Source organism: Sus scrofa, chromosome 7, assembly GCF_054392235.1.
Source record: "Sus scrofa isolate SSC_HxYL_T2T_F1_AM1 chromosome 7, Sscrofa_HxYL_maternal_Yorkshire_Landrace_v2.0, whole genome shotgun sequence".
Taxonomy (NCBI): Eukaryota; Metazoa; Chordata; class Mammalia; order Artiodactyla; family Suidae; genus Sus; species Sus scrofa.
In genome coordinates this window covers 123,927,517-123,952,468 of record NC_139389.1, presented here as the reverse complement: position 1 = coordinate 123,952,468, position 24,952 = coordinate 123,927,517, and the positions used below count along the sequence as shown (strand labels likewise).

The 24,952-nt window shown below is 50.5% G+C and overlaps 1 protein-coding gene across 1 annotated transcript in view; it reads right to left on the bottom strand.

Moving 5' to 3' along the window:
- Positions 1–401: 401 nt before the first annotated feature.
- DGLUCY (D-glutamate cyclase) overlaps positions 402–24,952 on the bottom strand; it is a 107,764-nt gene continuing 83,213 nt past the window's right edge. The window contains 13 exon segments of the mRNA XM_084970318.1: positions 402–638; positions 2,370–2,371; positions 4,027–4,107; positions 4,109–4,168; positions 9,080–9,143; positions 9,146–9,332; positions 11,685–11,800; positions 16,853–17,048; positions 18,155–18,156; positions 19,855–19,977; positions 21,410–21,538; positions 21,541–21,557; positions 24,357–24,533. Coding sequence (XP_084826444.1) covers positions 517–638; positions 2,370–2,371; positions 4,027–4,107; positions 4,109–4,168; positions 9,080–9,143; positions 9,146–9,332; positions 11,685–11,800; positions 16,853–17,048; positions 18,155–18,156; positions 19,855–19,977; positions 21,410–21,538; positions 21,541–21,557; positions 24,357–24,533 — 1,276 coding nt within the window. The 3' untranslated portion in view covers positions 402–516.

The following is a 24,952-nucleotide window of genomic DNA, read 5'->3' as shown; positions in this document are numbered from 1 at the left end:
CTGATGGGAAGGGCGGCTGCACAGAGGGGCCGGGCGGCCTGGGCAGAGGTAAGTGAAAGAAGAGTGGGAAGCCTCTTGCATGCTCCACAAATTTGCCAGATTGTTCTCTTCCTTTCCACCCTACAGGAGACACAGGTAAAAGCAGAGGTGACCCCTCTGATCTAAAGTGGCCTGCCTGTCACTCTCTCTCATCTGCTTGTAGCTCTCACTACTGTTTAGCATGATCTGGTGTATTTATTTGTTAGGGCTCATTGTCCAGCTCCCAGAGCCAGAGCAGGAGCTCTGTGGAGCAGGGCCCTTGTTGTTCCAGCCTCAGTACACAGAGCAATGCCTGGCATGCAGTAAATGTTTGTTGAATGACTGAATGAGAGGCCAGAGGCTAAGAACCAGATCCTTTTTTTGCCCTGGTGGCCTCTAGACTCTACTCACAGAGGAGACGAGTTTCTGGCTGGACAGACTTCAAGTCAGGTCCCTCCACCTGAGCAGCCTTTCCTGACTGGTTGGCCGTCTGAGCACTCACCGGCAGTGACCGAAAGTCAGCTGCACGTCATAGGCGGTGATGTCCTCATTTCCTAAGTGCCTCTTGGCAGCCTCCTTAACTTTGCCCATTCCAAGCTCACTGCCTTTGTCACTGACCCCTCGAGGGAAGGGGAACTCAGCCAAGGTACAGAATCAGCTAAAATGGGGGGGGGGGTTCACCTGTGGCTCAGGGTGGGGAGAGGCCTCGGCTCTGGATAGGACGGCCAGGAGCTGTTGTGTTTCTTCAGGTATTCTAGAAATGTCTCTAGTTAAAAATGAGAGGACGTTTGAAACTCGCTAAACCTACTGGGTCATGTTCTCCAGTCACAGACGGAGCACCCTCTATGCTGAAGGTGCCAGGTCCACGGCAGATGGCCACACTGAGAACCTCCTCTCCTTACCAGTGGCTCCTGCTCAGGCAGAGGCCACATGGCCCTGAATATGCCATTAGTGTGACAGACTAATGTGAGTCTGTTGGCAGAAGGGAACTGGTATCGTTTTTATTACTATTATTATTATTACTTAATGAATTTTATTGCATTTATAGGTGGACAACAATCATCACAACCAAATGTTACAGCATTTCCATCCCAAGTCCTCAGTGCACCCCCCCACCCCCCAACCTGTCTCTTTTGGAAACTATATGCTATAGTTTATGAACGTCAATTCTGTAATCTACGCACAGCCTTCGGTTTAAAGGATGTGAAGTGTTTGTGTGTCAGTTAATTTTAACCAGATGGGCATCTGGTTAACACCTGAAATAGCCTAATCATGAATACACCCCTGAGGAGTAGCCAATTAGCATTTGAAAGAGACCACAAGGCTAAAAGCCAATCTGACCAGCACCACGTTTGTCAATTAGCATAATAAATGTTAGACTAAGTACATGTTAGAAATTATTTAATTCACTGGTGAAATAAACGGTGTTCAAGATAGGTGAGCTGACCCCCTCACCACTCCCCTGGATGATAAAACTGTAGCCCACCTCGGAGTGCCCGTCGTGGCGCAGAGGAAATGAATCTGACTAGGAACCATGAGGTTGCGGGTTCGATTTCTGGCCTTGCTCAGTGGGTTGAGGATCCAACCTTGCCATGAGCTGCGGTGTAGGTCACGGATGTGGCTCAGATCTGGTGTTGCTGTGGCTGTGGTGTAGGCCAGCAGCTATAGCTCCGATTAGACCCCTAGCCTGGGAACCTCCACATGCCAAGGGTGTGGCTCTAAAAGGACAAAAAAGACCAAAAAACCCCATAAAACTGTAGCCCACCTAATCCTCGGGGCAGAGCTTCCATGCCTGCTGGCTTGCATCTCTCACAGGTGTCCTATCTTAATAAATCTATTTCTTGCCTATCAAAAAAAAAAAAAAGGTGAATTGGCTAAAAATAATTACCAGGCAACTCCACCTTTGCAGAAACAAGATGAAAAAAATCTAACAAGCCTGGCATCGTGTACCCTTGGCAGTGATGCTCTCAGAACACCATTTGGTCCTGTGTCCAGGTATTTCTGGAGGATTCTGTAGACTAGAAGTCAGCTGAACCCACTTCTGGAAGGTGGCTGCAGCTGCCTCAAGAAAACCATTCACCAAGGGCCTGTCCAAGTGCCTCAAGAACAGAAGGCCAGGCCTTCTGAGCCTGCCGCGTGGGCGTATGACTGTTTTGGTATCTGTTTCTACAAACATATGGAAGAATTACGCCAGAGGCGAGCATTCGTCATGTGATGGTAGAAAATGGCCTGGAGCTGACTCTCCTTGGGCATCAGAGACCTGCTGGTCTACACTATAGCCACAGCACCACGGGATCCAAACCTCATCAGCAACGTACACTGCAGATCTCAGCAACGCCGCATCCTTAAACCACTGAATGAGGCCAGGGATCAAACCCACATCCTCATGGATACTAGTCAGGTTCGTTTCTGCTGAGCCACAGCGGGAGCTCCCCTATCTCAGAATGAGCGTGAGTGACCGGATGCCTTTGGTTTGCACCCTGAGGATTTTTCTCCGAACAGTTTTCTAGATCCATGACAGCCCATTGAATGAAGGAATACCACCTGCCCCTGGCCTCTGTGTCTTGTCTACATCTGTCTCTGCTGTTCAGCATCCATGCAGTTCATGGTGTTTGCTCCCAGGGTGTCCTGTCCAGGGCCCTGTTGTCCTCACTTTACAGAGTCCTTGAGAGGCGTAGGACCTGGGGAGTAAGCGGGAGGGGGGGGGGTCTCAATTCTCAGTTGAGTGCGGCTGCCTGGGGACCCAGGAATAGCCATGTCTATGGAGCAGAGGAGAGAAAGGAGCATTGGGGGAGGGTAGCTCTGCTGAGCAGGGGCTGTGGGCAGCCACGGAGGGTCTCAGGCTCCTCAGGGGTCCAGGGGCCCATGGGGGACAGTTCGAAAGCACAAACAGCCAGCCCCACCTGCTTCCCTCCGGATCCTGGGGGCTTCATTAGGGGGATCAGCGCAGATGGGGGGTCCACTCAGCGGGGGAAGAGTGGGTGCCCTGCAGCACCTTTGGTCCCCGCTGGCCCCTCTGGAGGCAGAAACCCCTTCCTCTCCACTGTGGGAGCCCCCCACCCCCACCCCCCAGATCTTGGGTCCTCGCCTGCCCGCCCAGCCCAGAGAGGCAGGAAGCAGAAGCCAGCCACCCTTCGGGACCCACACCCAAGGCAGCTTCTGGGAAAGACCAGGGCGATTGGCAGAAATCTACTTAGCCGGGAAGGCTTTCATTGTCTCCTCAAAACCTCAAAAGCCAAAGGCAACTAATGAGTCTGGGAAACACTCGGAAGTTTCTGAATGGAGAAAGCGAATAAATATGGAATGACAAACATGCCTTAATTCCTCCAGGGCTGGTTCCCACCCCGGGAGAGGAACGCTGGTATTCCATCAGCCTTTGAGAAATTCATAAAGGCAATGGGATTCCATGCAAGGCATTTCCAGTAGGGCCCTAGTTCTACCAACGCTAATTAACCAGGCAGCCTCCAGATACCTCCCCAGGCCTCATTTTTGGAAACTACCCCTGCCTTACTTACGGGTTTTAAACAATGCAATGGTTGTGAAACCTCTTTGAAAACTATCAAATTCTGGAAAACACAAATGTCATATCATGACATTATTCGCCATCAAAATACGACACGCATCACAAATTTAAGAAAGATTAAAAAATGAACACACTTCATAGGATGACACCAAATACACATGGCACATTCAGCCTGTTCCTACCAAAATAATAATATCATGCCTTGACTTCATTCCTGTCGTTATTTGACTATTGTTTGAATGTTTTAGAGTTGGACAATTAGAATATGCTCGGTTAAGCGTCATTTCCCTTTCCTGCTCATGGGAACAGTGGATTTCTAAATGACAGAGTCATTACTGTCTATACTGGCCACAATAAACAAACAGCATCACCAAAGTGCGATACAATGGTCCCACATAACCCCTTCCTGTCACGTGTTCAACAATCAGTAACAAGGCTCGGAGGGCTGACATGTCCCTTTCAGATTCCCAGCGCCCCTGGCTTACCTCGACGAGATTCCAGGAATCCTCTGTGATCTGAAAGGATTACCCACAGGGTCCACCAAGGGCTGGATCTTCATCTCCCGCATTGTAGTAATTGCCACGCACAGCCCTTCCCGGGAGCTCGATGGCCACCAGATGGTCGAACCTGCCAGGCGGCAAGGGCACAGGGTCCTTCCAGAAAGCCAAGTGCCTGGCTGGGTCATGCCATCCTGTGTTTGGGCCAAGGACCCTTCGCTCTGCGTTTCTTTCATTCCTACAGAACTTGGTTGAACATCTACTGTGTGCCTGAGCCCGGCTGGGGGCTAGTCTATCAGATCATTCTAAGGAACAGTGTCAGAATCTTCGACAGTTTACTAGAGGCAGAGGTTGAGAGCGGGAAGCTGACGGGCAGGGTTACCACAGTGGACGCTGCTGGTGCCCCACCCAGGTCTCCGTTAACCCGCGGCGGGCAGCCAGTACCCAGTGGATTGAGTGTCAGCTGCTAGGGACCCACAGCAGCCCTCTTCCAGGATCTTGTTCAGTGTACAGAAACAAAACAGGTTAAAAAGGAATGGAAACAGAAGACAAATAACTCTAACACAAGATAGACATCTTCCAACAGAAAGCGTTAGAGAGAGAAGGCTGTGCAGGCAGGATGCTGGTAAGATCATGGGTTGTGAAATCAGATTGTGCTGGGTCCAGGTCCTGAGGCTACAGGCCTTCAGCAAGTCACTTGAATGCTGTAACCCTCGTTTTCTGCATTTGTCAGGCTGCCTAACAACTGTCCCTGCCTCTTAGGGTGTTGAAAGGGTTAATGGAGAAAATGCAAAAGAGAGGGAGTTCCCATCATGGCGCAGGGGAAATGAATCCGACTAGGAACCGTGAGGTCGCAGGTTCGATCCCTGGCCTCGCTCAGTGGGTTAAGGATCCTGTGTCGCTGTGAGCTGTGGTGTAGGTCGCAGATGTGGCTTGGGTCTGGCTTCGCTGTGGCTGTGGCGTAGGCTGGCAGCAATAACTCTGATTAGACCCCTAGCCTGGGAACCTCCATATGCTGTGGGTGTGGCCCTAAAAAGACAAAAGACAAGAAAAAAAATGCAAAAGAGATGCTTAGCACACACCTGCACACCCACTCAGGGCTCAGTGTTAGTGGTTGTGGTTGCTAACAGGATTAGGAGGAATACTGTTTCAATCATCTAATTTAAGATGGAAATTTCATTACACGTTTCCATTTCTCTAAAGCCCCCCACGATGGAGTTCTTTAAAAGCTTAACTCTGCTATGGAAAACCGTATGATGGTTCCTCAAAAAAGTTTAACTAGAATCAGCATATGATCCACCAATTCTACTTCTGGGTACAGATGCAAAAGAATTGAAACCTGGATCTCAAAGAGCTATTCATCCATCACGTTCAGAGCAGCACTATTTATATCAGGCCGAAGGTGGGAGCAACCCACGTGTCCCCTGCGGGATGAACAAGTGAGCAAAGCGCAGTGTGTTCATACAAGGCAAGATTACACAGCCTTAAAAAGGAAGGAAATTCTGGGCGTTCCCATTGTGGCTCAGCAGTAACAAACCTGACTGGTATCCATGAGGACATGGGTCCCTCCTGGCTTCACTCTGTGGGTTAAGGATCACCTGGTGTTGCTGTGGCTGTGGTGGAGGTTGCAGATGTGGCTTGGATCTGGAGTTTCTGTGGCTGTAGCTTACGCTGGCAGCTGCAGCTCTGATTTAACCCCTAGCCTGGGAACTTCCATGTGCTGCAGGTGTGGCCCTAAAAAAAAGACAAAAGGGGGGGGCAGGAAATTCTGGCCTGTTATAACATGGATGAACCTTGAGGATATTTTGCTAAGAGAAATAAGCCACCCACAGAAAGACGAATCATTATAAAATATGATTCCGCTTTATAAGTTGAGTAGTCAAATCCACAGAAGGACGAATACTGTATGATTTGACTTTATAAGTTACTTGAGTAGCCAAATCCGCAGAGACAAAAAGTAGAAAGGTGGTTTCCAGGGGGTGGGGGAGGGGGCGTGAGAGGTTTTGATTAATGGGTAGAGAGTTTCTGTTTGGGAAGATGAAAAGTTTAGGAGATGGATGGTGGGGACAGCTGCACAACCAGGTAAACATACTTTTTTTTAAAAAAAAACCACTGAACTGCACACTAAAAAATGGTTAAAATAGGAATTCCCATTGTGGCTTGGCAGGTTAAGAACCTAGCATAGTGTCTGTGAGGATACAGTTTTGACTCCTGGCCTCAGTCAGTCAGTTAAGGAGCCAGCATTACCACAAGCTACGGTGCAGGTTGCAGATAAGAGTCAGATCTGGTGTTGCCCTGGCTGAGGCTCTGATTCAACCCCTAGACCAGGAACTTCCATATGCCGCAGGTGTGGCCATGAAAAGAAAACAATGGTTAAAATAGTAAGATTTATGTTATGCATATTTTATCACAGTAATAAAAAAAAAACTTAACTCTGAATGCTCTGCCTACACATATTTTATTTATTTATTTATTTATTGTCTTTTTGCTATTTGTTTGGGCCGCTCCCACAGCATATGGAGGTTCCCAGGCTAGGGGTCTAATTGGAGCTGTAGCCACCGGCCTACGCCAGAGCTACAGCAACTCAGGATCCGAGCCGCGTCTGCAACCTACACCACAGCTCATGGCAACGCCGGATCGTTAACCCACTAAGCAAGGGCAGGGACCGAACCTGCAACCTCACAGTTCCTAGTCGGATTCGTTAACCACTGCACCACGACGGGAACTCCACACATATTTTAGAAAGCAAGATCTCCATGTCTGTCCCTGTCCTTTGGTTGGGCGAGAAGGTGGCACCACCACGGATGCTTGGATGGCAGGCCCCTGAGTAGGTGTTAGAATGGGTTCCCGAGGCCAATCCCAGTCAAGGGAAAAGCAGCTGCTTTTTCTGAGAAGCAGAATCAGGAAGCGGAAGGAACTTTGACCCTGAATTCCCTCTAGACCGACCTCAGGGGCGATGGAAAGGCAGTTTAGAGCAAGAGCTCCAGCTGAGATGGATACATCCTCTCTTCTGGAAAGAGAACCCCATTTCTGGACCTTTCCCGCAGGGGTGGGGGGTGCTGGTTACATACCTTGGGGAGATAGGTTGACTTTGAGGCCGTGCGAGTCCGCCTGGCTGCAGTGGGAAGGAATCCCGGCCTGGGAGGTGCGCCCTGGAGAGTTACTGCAGCTTCCCAAAGACAGCGGAACCCTCTCTCCCCGCGGTCGGGTCTGTCGCACCTCCCTCCACTCAGCCAACAGAGTCACACCTGTGTTACATGGCACCTGAGGTCCCACCCAAGAGGATTTTCTAGTTTCCCCCTGAGTTGCCAGAGCTTTGTTTGAATGCCAACTGTTTGGAGAATATAAACACTTCTATTAGGCACCACACATGTTCTTGTAGCTTTAAATAGCATATTGGATCCACAATCGAACTTTCCTCAGTGACTCAGAGTCATTCTAAACACTGGGTTCTGCTGGGAGCTGCAATAGAGCTGTGCCCTCTGGGCCTATTAACGCAGGGTTTTAAAACTTGAAGTGGGAGTTCCCGTTGTGGCTCAGTGGAAACGAATCTGACTAGTTACCATAAGGTTGTGGGTTCGATCCCTGGCCTTGCTCAGTGGGTTAAGGATCCGGCGTTGCCGTGAGCTGTGGTGTAGGTCGAAGACCCAGCTCAGATCCTGCGTTGCTGTGGCTCTGGTGTAGGCCAGCAGCTGTAGCTCTGATTCGACCCCTAGCCTGGGAATCTCCATATGCTGTGCATGCGGCCCTAAAAAGAAAAAAAAAAAAATTGAAGTGGACACTTAGTGGGTTGTGAAACAAACTTATTAGGCCAGGTCAGCATTTTCTGAAAAATAGAATAGAATAGAATGATCCAAGTACATGGCACATAGCAAGAGTAAATATTGTTTTTTGAAATTTCTGTTTCAGCTACATGTATGCATGTTCTAGTTCACAATGCACAATGTATTACTGAGAATTGTTGTCAAAAAAGTTTGCAAAACACTGTATTAAGAGTCATAAGATCTGGAGTTCCTGTTGTGGCGCAGCAGAAATGAATCTGACTAGGAACTATGAGGTTGCAGGTTCAATCCCTGGCCTTGCTCAGTGGCTTAAGGATCTGGCATTGCTGTGAGCTGTGGTGTAGGTCACAGACGCAGCTCAGATCTAGTGTTGCTGTGGCTCTGGTATAGGCCGGCAGCTGTAGCTCCGATTAAATTTCCCAGCCTGGGAAGCTCCATATGCCACAGATGCGGCCCTAAAAAGCAAAAAAAAAAAAAAAAATTATAAGATCTGGAAAACATCCCTACATACAATAAAGATGTATTTTTCAGAATGTCTAACCACGACACACAGGAAAAAATACACACACACACACACACACACACACACACACACAGGTACTTACCATTACTATACAAGAAATACAATTTTTTCTTTTTTTTTTTGCTTTTAAGGGCTGCACTGGTGGCATATGGAAGTTCCCAGTCCAGGGGTCAAATCCGAGCTGTAGCCGCCAGCCTACACCACAGCCACAGCAATGCTGAATCCAAGCCACATCTTTGACCTACACCACAGCTCATGGCAAAGCCAGATTCTTTAACCCACCTCATGGGTTTTATCCTCATGGATACTAGGCAGGCTCATTACCGCTTAACCACAGTGGGAACTCCTACAATGACACTTCTCTATTTCCTTTTCCAAAGGCACTGGTCACACACGTCCCCTTCCCACCCCTGAAATGATTTCATTTCTCACTAATGGTCATGACCCAATTTGAGAAACTGCTAGTTTTGTTTTGTTTTAATAATTTGCCTATCTTCTCCTATACTAGGAAGACAGGCCATCTCTCAGGGACTCGCTACTTCCAGAGACCCTCTGTAAAGTCCCCAGACACCTTGAAACCCCCCAGCCTCGTTGGTGAGTCTGGCCCATCAAAACCCTGGGCTCCTGGCTCTGTCTTCTCAGGAGGCTGAGACGTGCAGGGATGTTGTTGCCAAAGTCAGCATCATATGGGCTTCTCCGCTGTCACCCACTTAAACTGAGACAGGACACATGTTACCTGGGTGACTTGGGGTCCCCATCTCTGCATAGAAACATCTGGCCAGCTCCCACTGATCCACCTTGTAAGTTAATATTGGGATCCGTGTCTTCAGAACACCTTGAGAGCAAGGGCCAAGGGTGGAGCCACCAGCCCCAGCGCTGGGGGCGTTCACGTTGGCTTGTTGAAAGCTCCTTTGGAAAGTAACCATTACTGCTACTGAATGTCTCCCTGTAGAATACTTTGTTAGGTAAGCCTGCAGAATAATACTTTGCTAGGTAAGCCTGTAGAATAATACTTTGCTAGGTAAGCCAAGACCTCGACACAGAAGACACTTCAGTTTCCTATTAGACCTGAACAAACCCTAGGGTTGATGGGGATGAAGTCGCAGTAGTGTCACCAGTCTTGTGGGCTGTACACAGGTGCCCCCAATACCACGTGACCGGAAGCCTATTCTAGCCTGCTGCCATTGTGGGTGCTGGTGACATATTTTGGTGCCCATGGTGACGGTAGGCCAGCCCCCTGATAAGCAAGTGACACGCATGTTCTCAATTACTTTTCACAACAGTCTTGTGTGATATGAACCATTATTTCCCCCATTTTACAGAGAAGGAAAACTGAGGCTCAGAGATGTGAACTGACTTGGGCAAAGCCAAGCATGCAGGGCGGTGTCATGACTCCAGTTCCCAACTTAAGCTCTCATCTGCTTCCCACCCCCACCTCCCTGACTACCTTCAGGGACGGTCAAGGAAAAAAGAGGAAAGGTCCTAGAGTTTGGCCTAGAGTTTGACCTTGGACCTAGCTACTGGTTTCCAAAGTGAATTGGAATCATCTCTTTTAAAAATAGCACATTTTCAAATTACAATAAAAATACATATTATGGTAGGATGTGTGGAACACACAAATCCCAAAATAAAATAACATGGACTTGGTTTTCATGAACTAAACCACCTCATAGCAATTAGGGTAGAAGCTTTGTGTATTTGCTGGTCCAGGACCAAGTCGCATCCGGGCTGAGCCTGAGGAGGCTAACAGAGGCCCCGGACAGGGATGGTGGACCCAATGCTACGGTCCCGCTGGTTCTACAGGAGCTCCCGGGCTGCTCTGCAGGCTATGATCAGTGCCAAGGGGCAGCTTTGGTCACCCCCATAATCTCCATCAGCCCCTCATCCCTCCCATAAATTCAGTGTGAGTAAGCATCTTGTCTACATTAAAACCACCTCGAGACAGCTGCTTCCCCCCCCCAACCCCCCGTCTTGTCACCCCAAGCCCTTTGGGAGCTGTCACTGCCACCCTAGTGGGTCCACGAGCGAACTCAAGGTGAGGAGCCAGAAAATTGTCAGAGATCCCCAAATGCCCCTCTGTGGCTCCTCCCACTGCCCCCTCTGGCCCCACCTCCCATCTGGGGGAAAGACCAGCAGGGGGCAGTGGGTGCACCGGAGGGTAGTCACCAGGCATCTCCAGGGGATGGGGGCACTCAGGACAAACGGAAAGACCCAGCCCCTCTGTGTGCTGTGAGGGGTGGCCCGGTGGCTTGGCAAGGAGGCTGAGTAGAGCCAAACAACCCTGGTGGGAAGCAACAGCTCCTGGCTGTGTGACCTTGAGCAAGCTCAGGACCTCTCCGAGCTTCAGTGATTTCCTCCTCTGCAGAATAGGATAGCTCAGCAGAAATGAACCTGACTAGTATCTATGAGGACACAGGTTCGATCTCTGGCCTTGCTCAGTGTGTTAAGCATTGCTTCGAGCTGTGGTCTAAGCTGAGACTCAGCTCAGATCTGGTGTTGCCGTGGCTGTGGTATAGGCTGGCAGCTGCAGTTCCAATTCAACCCCTAGCCTGGAAACTTCCATATGCCACAGGTGTGGCCCTAAAAAAAAAAAAAAAAAAAAAAAAAAAGATTAATCATGACCTCACCTAGGACTGATGTGGACACAACAGTGCGATGAGCGCCAGCACAGAGCTGGGGGCCTGGCACAAAGCAGGTGCTGAGTAAAGCCTGACTCTTTTTTGTTTCTTTGACATTGGACTGAGAACATAGGACAATAGTAAGATGGGGCATCAGGGAGCCACCCAGGACAGGGCACACAGCGTATCCCCAATGGGGGGCACAGAGAGAAAGAGCCCCAGGCAACAAAGGTCGGGGCAGGAGGAGACCCCTCACCTAAGCTACAAAGAACCAATTTATCAACTTCTGCTCAAGACAGGGAATAAATGACAGCTTTCTTCTTTAAACATGTCCTAGGCTTCGGTTATAAAATGAACTGAAATCATTGTCATTAAAAGGCTGAATTGCTTCTGCTTTCTTCGTCCACATGTAATGAAAGTCCTGCAAAATCAAATACAACAAATTCCAAATTCTAAGCCCTGGTGTGGGCGAGACCCAGGTCTGAGCTGAGGTCCAGCAGACCCCTGAGAGCAGGTGGTCAGGTGAGCAGGAGGGCAGCACAACCGACCGCTGGGAAAGTGGACCACAGGGCAGTGGGCGGATGGCAGAGCCCCCAGCGCAGGAAGCAGTGGGCACAGTTGGCTGTCCCCTCTCCAGGTCCAATTTCCCCCACAGCGTCTCACCTTCCAACAAACTATATACGTGCAGGGCTTTTCTCCCAGGTGGTTCACCGACAGTCACACTCCATTAGAATCACAGTCAGTGAGGGCAGGACGGCTGTCAGTCCTGTTCACTGAGCAGGCATGGGACAGTGACAGCAGCTCACCTTGACAGAGCAGGTGCCAGATGCCCTGGCTGCCTAAAATGACAAGAACAAAATAAAATCACAAACTTGTATAGTTGTGTTTCAGTAGAAAGTTAGGCAACTTGGTGGTTTGTTTCGGAAGTGGATTGGGGCAGGGGCAGCGCTTCCCACCCAGTGGAGAAGGGTACCTAGGTAAGGGGTGGGCCAGCCTCTCTCTCAGTTAAGTGTGGTCCTCTTTGTGTGACCATCAGAGAGCGGTAGAAAGGAAGTGTGAATGGAAGTTGCTGGAGCCTCTGCCTTGGCCTGGCCACACACCCCCGGTACCCCTCCCAGTTCTCCCTTCCTGGGGTGGGGAGCTGGGGTGTTGACAGCTAGCGCCCCCTGGGGGTCTCACGGTGGGATGCAGAGCTGCTGGGTCCCTGAGTGACCCAGTGGAGCGGATCCCCTTTCTGCTGAGCTAGACGCTCACCCTGGAGGAGGCGCCCTGGGCTGGTGTGTGAGGGAGGCACACCTGTTGTATGTGAGCAAAGCCTCTTGGGGGGGTCCTTTGCTAGAGCAGTTCCACAAACTCTCACCAATACAGGGAATCTCTGAGGAGGAGGAGGAAGGGCAGCAGGATGGTCTTAGTTGGGGGTTCCCTGGAAGCAAACCCTAAGACAAGGGCTTCTTGCAGGTAGGTCAGTGGAGAGGGAGCCCAGAGGACAGTCAGAAGGTGGAGCAAGTGGGACAAGGAAAGGAGAAAAGCCACCAAAGGATATGAGCAACAGTCAGCTCCTAAGGCGAAGGGGGCTCCATCCTGCCTGCCTCTATGAAGCCGTGTGGTACCCACCTGGGGACTGTCCTTCCAGAGGACAGGGAGACTGGGCAGTATGCCCTGGGTCCCGGCCTTTCAGGGCGCTGACCCCTGGCACTCCCGCCCTGCTGGAGGGGCAGAGGCCCAGGCTCGGGCGGGACCCGCCCATGGCAGCCAAGGTCAACCTGGTGAACCTGGGGCTTCAGGATCATCAGCCGCATCCACTACCGATGCTGCCTGTGGCCCCCAAGCCAGTCCCAGAGGGCAGCACAACCTCCCGACTCACACACCACTCCATGCTCAGGCCACCCCAGGGCGAATCTGCGCATGTGAGGGCAGGATGGACCTTAGACCTTTCACCCCAGTTGCAGCCGGGAGGAGAGCGGGGCCTGAGGGGTGTGGGGGACGTCAGTTTGCCCTTGAGGTGCCTGGACAGTAAGGAGGCACCCAGGGCTTGGATTCTGGTTCTGGAGGAACAGAACCAGAACCAGAATCTGCAGACTGAACATTCCAGTCCAGGCACTGGTACATCCCAGCAGCTGTGTGACCTTGGCCTTGTCCCTTGAGAGCTCTGAACCTCAGATGTCCTATGTGGAGCTAGGAGGGGGTCCAGGTGGAGGGAGGCTGGGGGGAAAGGGCCCCTCGCGCACGGCCTGTGGGGGTGGAATGGGAGCATCTGTCTGGAGGGTGAGTCACCCCTTAGATCTGCACTCCCCGGGAGCCAGCAATTCCCTTCCAGGAATTTATCCTAACGCAGCGACAGTGGGTATGCACGCAATCGTAGTCTTAATGATGTTCATAGTTTATGGGTCAAACAATAGGCTGTTAATCAAATGGTAGATCATTTATAAAATAAAATTCTACACAAACGTTAAAAAGGATGTTGCCGAAGACTAATGACATAGAAGGATGTTTACAACATATTTGAGAGGGAAAGTAGCAAGTCCTAAAATAGTATCATAGCATGACTCCAATATACATATTGGTATATTTATATCTATCTATCTATCTATCTACCTATCTAGATAGTGGTCTTGTAGGTTCAAGACCAAAGAAAAAGTCTTGAGTTTAAGGACAAACATAAAACTGTTATTAATGGTTACTTATATGGGATCCCGGTAATTTTTTTTTTATTTGGCCATGCCTGCGGCATATGGAAATTCCCCAGCCAGGGATCGAATCCAAGCTGCCACTGTGACCTATGCCACAGCTGCAGAAATGCTGGATCCTTAACCTGCTGGGCCACAGTGGGAACTCCCCTGGTAGTTTTTATTGCCTCTTTTCTTTCATGTTTTCTGATGCTTCTACAATGAACATGAATTACTGTTGATAGATGGAGAGAAGAACAACAACATTTTTAAAGGGAAAAAATGGAATATAACCTATTTTGTCGGAAGTGGGGCGCACTAATAGAGAGAAGAGGAGAGAGAGGACTTGGTCAGCTTTAACGCCATCCAGCCATCTATGATAATTTTGTTATTAGTGCAAATATCAGGACTATAAACCTTGCATTTCTTCATCTTCTCCAGGCCCCTCAAATGCCAGCCAACGTCCTCTCACAAGTGACTGCGTGGCTCTATCATTATGCCCAGTGAGTAGTGCTCAATACCTGCCATCGATCTTTTATCTGCTTGTTTAATACACTGGGAATCAAGAGCATCTGCTGTTCTCGAAGATTAAAGATGCTCCTTAATAGACAACATTGGCACATCTGGACAGTCATAAATCGGCCCTTTTCCCGAGCCTCATGCTTCAAGCCTTGACACAGTCTGCACAAGCGCTGAAGGGGGTTGCTGTGGGCCACTTCCCACGTCATTTGTATTACGGAACGGGAGCCGTGTGTCTGCAGTACATTTACTTCTCAGTGTTTTCATCTGAGCTAATGGTGGAGTTAAGAATTCATCTTTCCTCCTGACCCTTGTCCTAAGCAGGAGAGCCATTCACTTGGGTTAGGATGTTTGTGAGAAAGTACTGCAGAGTTTTTAAAAACATGCACCGGAGTTCCTGTCGTGGCGCGGTGGTTAACAAATCCGACTAGGAACCATGAGGTTGCAGGTTTGATCCCTGGCCTTGCTCAATGGGTTAAGGATCTGGTGTTGCCGTGAGCTGTGGTGTAGGTTGCAGACGCAGCTCAGATCCCACATTGCTGTGGCTCTGGTGTAGGCCGGCAGCTATAGCTCTGATTAGACCCCTAGCCTGGGAACCTCAATATGCCGCGGGAGCGGCCCAAGAAAAGACAAAAAAATAAAAAATATGCACCGAGGAGATCCCCTGTGTAAGGGACTTTGTGTATGCACAGCCGCGAGCAGTCACCTCTCCGTATGTACGCACGTGTCCTAAAAGGTGTAGGTATCTGTGCCAGGCAGATGTCCCCGCTTACAGTGTATTTGCACATAAAGGAGACCCTGTTCTCTGCAGAATGAATGAGTGAGTGAGTGAATGAGCGAGTGAATGAATGAACAACCTACCAGACAGACAAGCCAAAAGCTGGCTTCACCAGAAGTTTCGTAACTGTAGACCCCCTGTAACGGGGTGGGGGGGGGGCAACCTTTGCTCCCAGGCTCTGGGAAGAGAGCTGACATCTTTACGGCTGGTCTGCTGATGTCAGATGCTGGGCACCGTGCTGGCCAACACCAAAGGGCACCCCCGCTGTCTGCTCTATAACCCGGTCCAGGTGCTGGTCTCTTAAAGGGGCTGCCACATCTGTGTCACCAGGGCCAGCACTGTCTGGGTCCTGAGAGCCTGGCCTGGAGGGTCAAACTCCCCAGCTGGCCTCACCCCTCTGCTCTCCCTACCACTGATCAGGCTCTCAGGAGAAGATGTAGGGCCGGTCAGCAGGGAGACCACACATGCCTTCTTGAGCCACTCGAAGAGCAAAGAACACACAGGGCTGGAGTCACAGCCCACAAGAAGGTGCAGAGGAGGCAAGAGAGGTGAGCCGGGAGGACTCTTTTAACTGCCCAGGTGAGACCAACACACCATTTAGACTCCAATTCCAATGTATCAGGAGTTCCCTGGTAGCCTAGCAGGTTAAGGATCTAGCATTGTCAGAGCTCTGGCGCAGGTTCAGTTCCTGGCCTGGGAACTTCTGCGTGCCACAGGCTCGGCCAAAAAAAAAAAGAAAAAAAGAAAAAAGATTCCAATTTATCCAATACTTATTGATCATGGGCCTTGGAGTCGGTGGGCCTGGGTTCAGGTTCAGCCTTGACCAGCTACTAGGGATGTGGACTCAGGCAAGTTTCTCAGCCTTATATGCCTCAGTTTCCTTCTCTGTTAAAGGAGGTTAACAATGGCAGCCTCATAGGGGCATTGGGAGAATTTAATAAAGTGAAACATGTAAATGCTTTAAGCACTTGTCTGGCCTAGAGTAAAACTCAGTAGCAAAACTATTATTCTTACTGCCTATAACAACCCCCAGAGGGAGGAAGGATTTTTATGACCCCTGTCATAGGAAAAGAGGAAACTGAGATGAGGAGGGGCTGTGAGGTCTACACCTTAATTCTCTCCTGAGCCTTTGCCAGCAAATGGATTGAATTTTCCCGTGCACAATGGCGCCCTCTGCTGGCATCATGGGATTAGCAATTCAGCTCTTTAAGGAAGATGCAGCTGAAGTTCAAAGCCCCTCAACCAGTTTTCAGCAAACCTCCTCCTAACAGGAATCCGCAGACCCCTAGTGGACTGTGCCAACCCTGTCTTGTGTGTAAAACCAATGGCTTGCAAACCACAGAAGGGTTGTCCTCTGAGATGCTGTATACAACACACGGGTCAGCTGCAAACTGTTTTGAGGACGTCTCTGCAGGGTCCTGTCCCACCAGGAGCCTCCAAGGAAGAGCAATCCAGGCCCCAACCCATATCCCTGCTGCCCAGTGTACAAAACCTAGTCTATGTCCAACTCCAGGGCAATGTCGCAAAAGAGAAAGATGAGGGACAATATTAAATACTGGACAATATTTGCTTAAATGGTGGCAGTTGACTATCTAGGGATCGTGCTCCCTTTTTCTTCCCCACTCAACCCCAGTCTAGTTCTGAGTGAGCACGTGCCCACCTCCCAAACTCCCTCAGACACTCAGTGTTGAAAAGTTTGAGGAAAACACCTAAAGAAGAAAACAAAAATCACCAGTTTTCGGACCACCCAGAGATCATCACATCAGCATTTTGGTGCCTTTAGTTCTTTGCAAGATTCATACACAGTATTAGTATTTTTTTTTTAAATCATACTCTAGGTACAGTTTGCATGCTGCCTTTTTCACTGAAACATTACACCAGTGATGAATTTCTCCAGGTCACTGAGGTGTGACTGCTTGGTTTCTTACCTGGGTCGATGGCAATTATCGTCTTTTGATCGCTGACCTTCTGAGCAGCTGAAGCTGATGCCAGGCTGTAGTGCAGAGGATCCTGGGAAATGTGATGGACCTCTGGTGTTCCCTCAGGGGTGAGGCATTGGCCAGGGCCACTGTACCCTTCATTCACAACTGCGCCATCCCCTGAGCTGGTGAAAGCCAGCAGGGTCTCCAAGGCACACAACAGGAGGGACTGAGCCCAGCCACTTCGTCAAACCCTGTCCACTCCCATCTAGTCCACCGTTGATGGGAAAGGTGGCGCCCGTGCCTCCACTTGGCCACTTGCTGGCACCAGGTCAGAACAAGCTGGCTTATGCTTAAATCAGGTTCCATTTAAACCAGGCACCCTGGTTTTCAGGAAAGTGAAGATGAGTGTGGGGAAAGAAGTAAGGTACCCACAGCTATAGCTGGGGCTCTAGCAGTTTCCATCCATGCAATCCCATGGATACCAGAAAGGACTTACTAAACTCTTACAGCAAGATCAAGTCATCTTGCTTTTTCTTTGCAGCAGATGTTAGATTTGCTAACAAATAGCTCTCTCTGAGCATAGCTTCTATTTTTCTCACAGCCTGTATATTTTGCTTCAGTTTATGCTAATTTTGTTCTTTTAAAAACCCTCCCTTGCTAGATTCCAGGCAATGTGAGGCACTATAGCATCATGATCAAGAGCACGGCTTCAGCACGGCAAACACACTTGAGCTTGAGATGTGACGTTATCCTCGCTAAACCTGTTTCCTCAACTCTAAAGTAAGGATAATGGCTCATATGATTGTTATCAGAGCTGACCTGGAAAATGCACATAAAAGAGCTTGAGCAGGAGTTCCTGTTGTGGCTCAGTGAGTGAAGGACCTGACGTTGTCTGTGTGAGATGCAGGTTCAATTCCTGCCCTCACTCTCCTGGTTAAATATCCGGCATTGCCTCAAGCTGCAGCATCAGTCACAGATGCGGCTTGAATCCGGCATTGCTGAGGCTGTGGTGTAGCCCTCAGCTGTGGCCCTGATTCAACTCCTAGCCTGGGAACGTCCATATGCCACAGGTGCAGTCATAAAAAGGGGGGAAAAGTGTTTAAGCAAAGTGCCTGGTCCAGTGTAAGCCCTGGGTAAGTAAGTGATGGTTGGCATCACTGAGCCAGGTGCTGTATCTTATTCATTCTTTTGCCTGGCCTTTCAGGTGCTTCATCTTCACCGTAACTTAACTAGACCTTCTGCTTATCAGTGTCATTATCCTTGAGGACTCTAACCCCACTCAGCTGTATGTTCTCAGAGACGCAGGACCACTGCTTATTCATCTCACAGATGCACACAATAGGTGCTCCATAAATGTAGATGCGAATTGAGCAAATAGCATCTTGGATTTCACAGAAAACAGGACATTCCTCAGATCTAATAGAAAGCCAAAGTCAGCCAACTCTTCAGAAGGAAAACCTCCTTGACAGAAGCGTCAAGCATTCTAACTTAACTTTCCACGTGATATAAAGGGGAAGAACTAGGGATTTTTGATGACGGCAATCTTTGTTTTTCTGTGTTTTGGACAGAACCTAAAACGGGTCACTCTCAAGCCACACGCATTAGCACAGTCAGCTCCCAGCGTGCCCTGGGGTTTTGCCCCAGCAGCTGTGACAGCAGCAGCAATTCATCTATTGCTAGTAGAAGTTTAGATGTTCAAATCTGAGCATGAGTTTATGAGAAAGATTCAAGGTTGTCCCTGGGCAGGGAGGGCATTCGTTCTCATTTACAATCAAATACGCTATTGCAGGTCAGGACTGAAGCGCTAGGGCGGGCTGGGGCCGGGCAGCAGTGAGATCTCCTCTGCAAGGCGACCCCCCGGCCGGCGGCGGCGGGAGAGGGCTGAGACCACCCACCGGCGCGGGAGGATATTTCGCGCGCGGATGTGCGGGAGCGTGTATACAGCTGAGCACACACACTCGGAAATGACCGCAAGCTCCCCGACATCTGCGTCGTGTCTCCTGCAGCATTTGATTCCTAAGATCTGGGCACAAAATAGGTTGCCCCAACATTTATCTGCAATAAATGAATGAACAGAATCCCATGGATCTTGGCGTTTTTGTCTCAGGACCATATTAGAGATAATCTTCCACTATCACGAGGCTCTTATGATAGCTCAACTCCCAAGAATGCTTGAAAAATAAATGGAAAGTAGCACATCTTATTATTTGTAGTGCAAGCCAGGCTGACCTGGCTAGAATTTTCCTCTGTCTAGGACAATGGTCTGCAATTGCTATTTTTTGTTGTTGTTTCTGTCCCATCCCTTCTTTACTGTGAACCAGTTAGGGCGCCCTCGTGTGTCGCCTTATTGTAATATCGCCCTCGGCCTTGGAAAAAATGAACCGACAGTATTGCTTTCAAATACCTTGCAAAAAAATCGCTTTGTTCAGTTGAGTTGCTTGCCTTTACCTTTGCTTTCAAAGCCCCACCAACTTCCAGAATGTCTCCAAAAGTCAAGCAAAACATTGACCCTTCTCTTAGAATGGGTGGTGAGCCTTCCGCAGACAGAAATAGATTTAATCAAAACATATTTGACCTGGGAGTTCCCATCGTGGCTCAGCGGTTAAGGTATCTGACTAGCATCCATGAGGATGCAGGTTCGATCCCTGGCCTTGTTCAGTGGGCTAAGGATCTGGCTTACCGTGAGCTATGGTGTAGGTTGTAGAGTTGGCTCGGATCCTGCGTTGCTGTGGCTGTGGGTAGGCCAGCAGCTACAACTCTGAATATGCCGTGGGTGCAGCCCTAAAAAGAAAAAACAAAACAAGCAAAACATATTCGACCTGAAAGGCAGCTGCTCTGGGGAGACCCAGCACTGGGATGATAAGGAAGATGTCACAGAGACCTTCCCTGGGGGCTGTTTCATGACTCTTCCCCAAGTCACTGCGCCACAAGCCTATGCACTCGGGAACTAGAGATGCACCTGATTCCATCCCAGGTCAGAGCAACTGGCCCCTTAAACCCAGACGTACTGCAGCCGCTGACAGCTTGGAGTCTGATCAGCCGAGAAGGCCAGAACACTGGAACATCCCAGGGCTGACACACCACAGGCTCCCTGAAGTCAGATCTGGAAAGATCTTTGATGCACAATGGTTCTGCAGGTGGAAAAAGAGAGTCCCACCGGGTCCTGCACTGGCTGGTAGCATCTGATTTGAACACACTGAGTAGTTTGTGGTTCCTTCTCCAACAGGACCTCTAGCCACAGGCCTGCTGCAAACTGTATTGGAGAAGGACGGGAAGGAGACCCAGAATCTGGATTTTAACCCCCTCAGGATGCTTGCTGACTTCCATTCTGAGTGGCATCGTTTCCAAGCATGGAACCTCAAATGCCTGGTGTGATTGCTGGAGGGGACTTGGGGACATTTAGCCCAATGTCGTCATTGTACAGATTGCTGACAAAGCCAGTGATTTTGAGTTTATCTTGGTACAGACTGGGTCACACAACCCAGGCAAAAACTCTGTTTGACCACCAGCAGCATCCCTGCACCTGGCCAGCTGTCAGCGCACCCGCGAAGATGGCGGAGAGAAATGTATCGATCGGGTCCAATTGATCCCACTAAAGATATAACAACTCATGGAGTTCCCGTTGTGGCGCAGTGGTTAACAAATCCGACTAGGAACCATGAGGTTGCGGGTTCGGTCCCTGCCCTTGCTCAGTGGGTTAACGATCCGGCGTTGCTGTGAGCTGTGGTGTAGGTTGCAGACGTGGCTCGGATCCTGCGTTGCTGTGGCTCTGGCGTAGGCTGGTGGCTATGGCTCCGATTAGACCCCTAGCCTGGGAATCTCCACATGCCGCAGAAGCGGCCCAAGAAATAGCAAAAAAAAAAAAAAAAAAAAAAAAGATATAACAACTCAGCAGACATTCGGCTTTGGGTGGTCCTGGACCATCTTTCTATGAAACGTGGCAAGTGCTGATTGCATTTTTGCAGAATGCTGGGCTTTGTCAAAGTTTGTTATGCAGCTGAGCATGTTCCGTTATGCTCAACCCTGACTCTCCCCCAGGGCCCAATCCCAAGCTCCCATCAGGCCTCTGAGAGCCTCCAAGAGGCCTGGGCAGCTTCCACGCTTGGATCTGCTCACTCACTGTCAGGCTGAGTGAATACACTGGGGATCAAAGGATTTCAGTTCCAGTTAACACTTGGAAGGAAGCCGTCCCCTGCCCAAATATGCTGCTCAACAATAGCCTAGATTAGTGGTTGCTATGATTTCAGATCTCAAGACAAATAGCTCTGCTGACATCCTCCACCACCTGCTTCCCCCACCCCAGGGTTCACCCCAAGTGTCACAGGGGCTAATGGGCGAGGCTAGCAGTTCCGTCAAGGACATCACCTTCAAAACTGAAGGGCATCTGCAAACCCAGCCCTGGTACTGACTGCTGCAGGAATCTGTCTTGTCCAGGGCCTTCACCCCAGGGCTCCTGGGAAAGATGAGACAAGTCAGAGGAACTCAGGAACACAGCAAGTTCCTGTCTTCTTGGGAAGAAGTCCAATGCAGCTGTCAGAATCATGAATGAGAGTGGACCCTGACCTGGGTCATGGATGTGAATTGGTTGTCCTTGCACCACCCGCACTGAGCAACTGGCCTGCACCAGCCTTTCCAGCTTGTCCTTGGGAACATGCCTCACTATGACCACCAGGGGGCAGCAAAGGCCAGTGATGTGGCGCAAGGCCCAGCTCTGCCGAGAAATCAAGTGAAAACTCTTTTCGTGTTTTTGTTTTTGTTTCTAAAAAACAGAATCGGCCCAGGTCAAAGCCCTGAGCGCCAAGAGTTCAAGGCAGCTGAATGAAGACAGAGGTCCAAGTAGCTATTATAAAAATGCAGCTTCTACTTTTAGGTGACAGAGATCAGGATGTTTGCTGGGGATTATTGGTCTAAAACTGAGAATCTTAACTTTGCAGGTGCCTCTGGTCATCTGGGGCAGCCGTAAACATGTGTAGAAGTAGTAATTTTTTGCCTTTTTTTTTTTTTTTTTTTTCGGTCTCACCTGCAGCATGTGGAAATTCCTGGGCCAGGGATCGAACCCATGCCACAGCAGTGACCCAAGCTGCTGCAGTGACAATGCCAGAGCCCTAATGTGCTGCACCACAAGGGAACTCCCTAGAAGGAGTATTTTTAACTACACAAAAGGAAATGCAGAGGATTACAAAAGAAACCAATTATGCTGGAAATGCAGTTATCAAATTATGGGGGGAACGTGTTAGGTGATGTTTCTTCATTAACAGCTCAAGGAACAAGATGGCAGGCCCACCGCTGGAATTTTGAAGCGGTGATGGACATATGGGGTAATTTTGAGATTTCAGGAAGGACCGCAGTGTGACATGAAAACATCTGTGCTTTCTTTGGGCAGCCACGAAGTCCCCGGGTCTGCTGACACGTCACAGCTTCTTCCCTGCCTTCATGCCAGAAGGAAATGCTCAATTTCACTGTGAGGCTATGAAAATTCAAATGTAAATTTTTCCCCAGTGGATTCCACGGACCCTCTGAATTTTCTCCACAAACCTCAAGGCACCTGTGAACCACAAGTGAGGATCTCTAGGAGAATCAGAGGCAGAGGGTCCCAGACCCCACTGGGCCCTGCTCATGCCTCCTGCCTCCGGAGAAGCCACCCAGGACGACCCGTGTGACTGTCACTGGTGGTGGTGTTTTTTCTCCCCTGGACGGTTTCTGGACCCCGTAGCGGGGCTTATGAGACACTGAGGACCTGCCAGGAGGATAATCGGCGGGGACAGTCTTGGCAGCTGCCTGAAGGGCTTGCTGTTAGCACCCTGTCAGCCACAGGATGAAAGCTTGGTGTGCCTGCCAGTTTGTGCCCAAATCACAGCTCTTGGGAAGGGGCACATGCCCTGGAGGCTCCCAGGAGACTGGCAGGGCGCCCCGAGGCTGAGGGCCTCCTCCCGAGGGCCCACCTCGCCTCCCCAGGGCCCCCAGCTGAGTCCAAGACACTGCCTGGCCATTTCTCCCAGGACCGGTGGGCAGAGGCACCAGTGTCTGAGAAGAAGCTATCTGGGAACCCTGGGGGGCAGCGAGGTGTGGCCACAGGGTTCTGCAGAGCACTTACTGTGGGCAGTGCCAGGCACCTCTGTGCCATGTATCATATATCCTGTAATTGTCACCCCTCCTCCGCTCTCAGCATTTATTTTATTTTATTTATTGATTGATTTTGCTTTTTAAAGCCACACCTGCAGCATATGGAGGTTCCCAGGCTGGGGTCAAACTGGAGCTGTAGCCCCCGGCCTACGCCAGAGCCACAGCAACGCCAGATCTGAGCTGCATCTTTGGCCTACACCACAGCTCATGGCAACACCAGATCCTTAACCCACTGAGGGGGCAGGTGCAGGGATTGAACCTGCATACCCTTGGATACTAGTTGGGTTTGTTGCCACTGCGCCACAATGGGAATTTGATAGGCATTTTATAGGTGGAAGCCAGGAGCCCTGGTTTCCAGGCTGCTTCTGGCACTGGGGCAAGTCCCTCTCTCTTTCAAGCCTCATTTCTGCATCTGCACACGATGGGCCGCCAGCCCTCCCGGCTCCTACCTGCCCCAAACAGTGGCGTGTTCCAGGCCAGCCCTGCCCTGCGGTTCTGCCCCGCCCTGCCCCACCTTCCAGAAGGTTCCTCAGACACTACTTCACACATGAAAAGCAGCACACACTGTGGGCAGCCTGTGTCAGAGCAGAGGCAGATCAGGCCCCACTGGCAGGAGCCCAAAGCAAGCAGGACTGCAGAACTGTTCCGGAGCCCTAGACAAAATCACCAATCTGAGTCCCCAAAGAACCCCGGGCCAGGCTGTTGACACTGGCTGACCCTCCACCCGGCCGAGTAAATTCTCAGACTTCCCAGGAGTGTCCCGGCAGGGGTCAGAGAAGGAGGGATCTGGTTCTCTCCCCGCGACAGACAGGCTGTGGCTGGATTAAAACCTTGGAGCCACAGCAGGGAGGCGGCCCCCCAGCGCGCCCGTCCCAGGAGAGGCCGCCACGCTGCACTTGTGACCACAGCCGTCGCCTCCGGCCAAGACATGACCCAGCTTTCCTGACAAGAGACATAACCCAGCAGCTAATGGCCTGGCCGAGGCTCTGCCACAAATCCCCGGGCATGTACCCCGCCAGGCACATGCTCCCCGGGAACCTTTTCAAAAATCTCACTGAGATGCCCTAAGTTAAAGGAGCCAGACTGATTCCGCACAGGTCTGGTTTGCACAGCCCAGTGATGGGTCCAAAAGGGCTTGACTGAGCTTCTCAAGGGCACGCTGGGTGCTCACAGCAGCCCCAGAGGCGGGCAGGGGAGAGGCTGGTGGTTCCATTTTCCGGATGAGGAAATAAGCTCAGAGAGGTCAACCACTTGTCCCGGGTTGCACAGCCAGAAGGTGGCTGAGCTTAGGTCTCCTGTCTCCGGTGACAGTGTTCTCTCCAGCACGGGAAAATACAAGTGGACCCGCATTTTCCAGTCGTTCTGTCTCCGTGGATTGCGTCCCTACCTTGCAGGCGCCCATGTGGTTGTAGCTGCTGCATCTCCTCTGGAGAGCCCCGCCTTCTCCAAGGCCCCTTTCAGAGAGAAGCTGCCACCCAGCAGGAAGGCCACCGCGTCCTTCAGTGAGGTCAGACTGCCAGTGCAGGCGCCGAACATGTACTTCCAGAACTGGGGACAGCCCGTCCTGGGAACATAAGGGAAAGCTCATAGACCCCAGACTCAGCATGGACTCTGTGCATTTTTAAAAAGGACTTGGGAGAGAGACGAGGACGGCTGGGGCTGAAATTTCAGGCGCTGGCATCAGGGCAGGGAGATATAGTTTTGAGCAGGGGGCCTTGCTAGCATCCTTCAAATCTTGCCAGACTGGGGACCATTCAATCAGCATGAATATAATGCTGATTCCACGCTATTATATGGCCTGTAACCTCAACCCAAAACCAGCAAGAAGAAACAATGGCGCCTTCTCAGCCATCAACACCCACAGATCAAAGGGACAGAGGGCACGTGTCTCAGGGAAGCTCCCAGAGCCAGGAATAGAAAGGCCTTCCTTCTCCTTAGACTCTTCTGCAGGGTGGAAAGACTTTGGTTCTGGAGTTCCCGCTG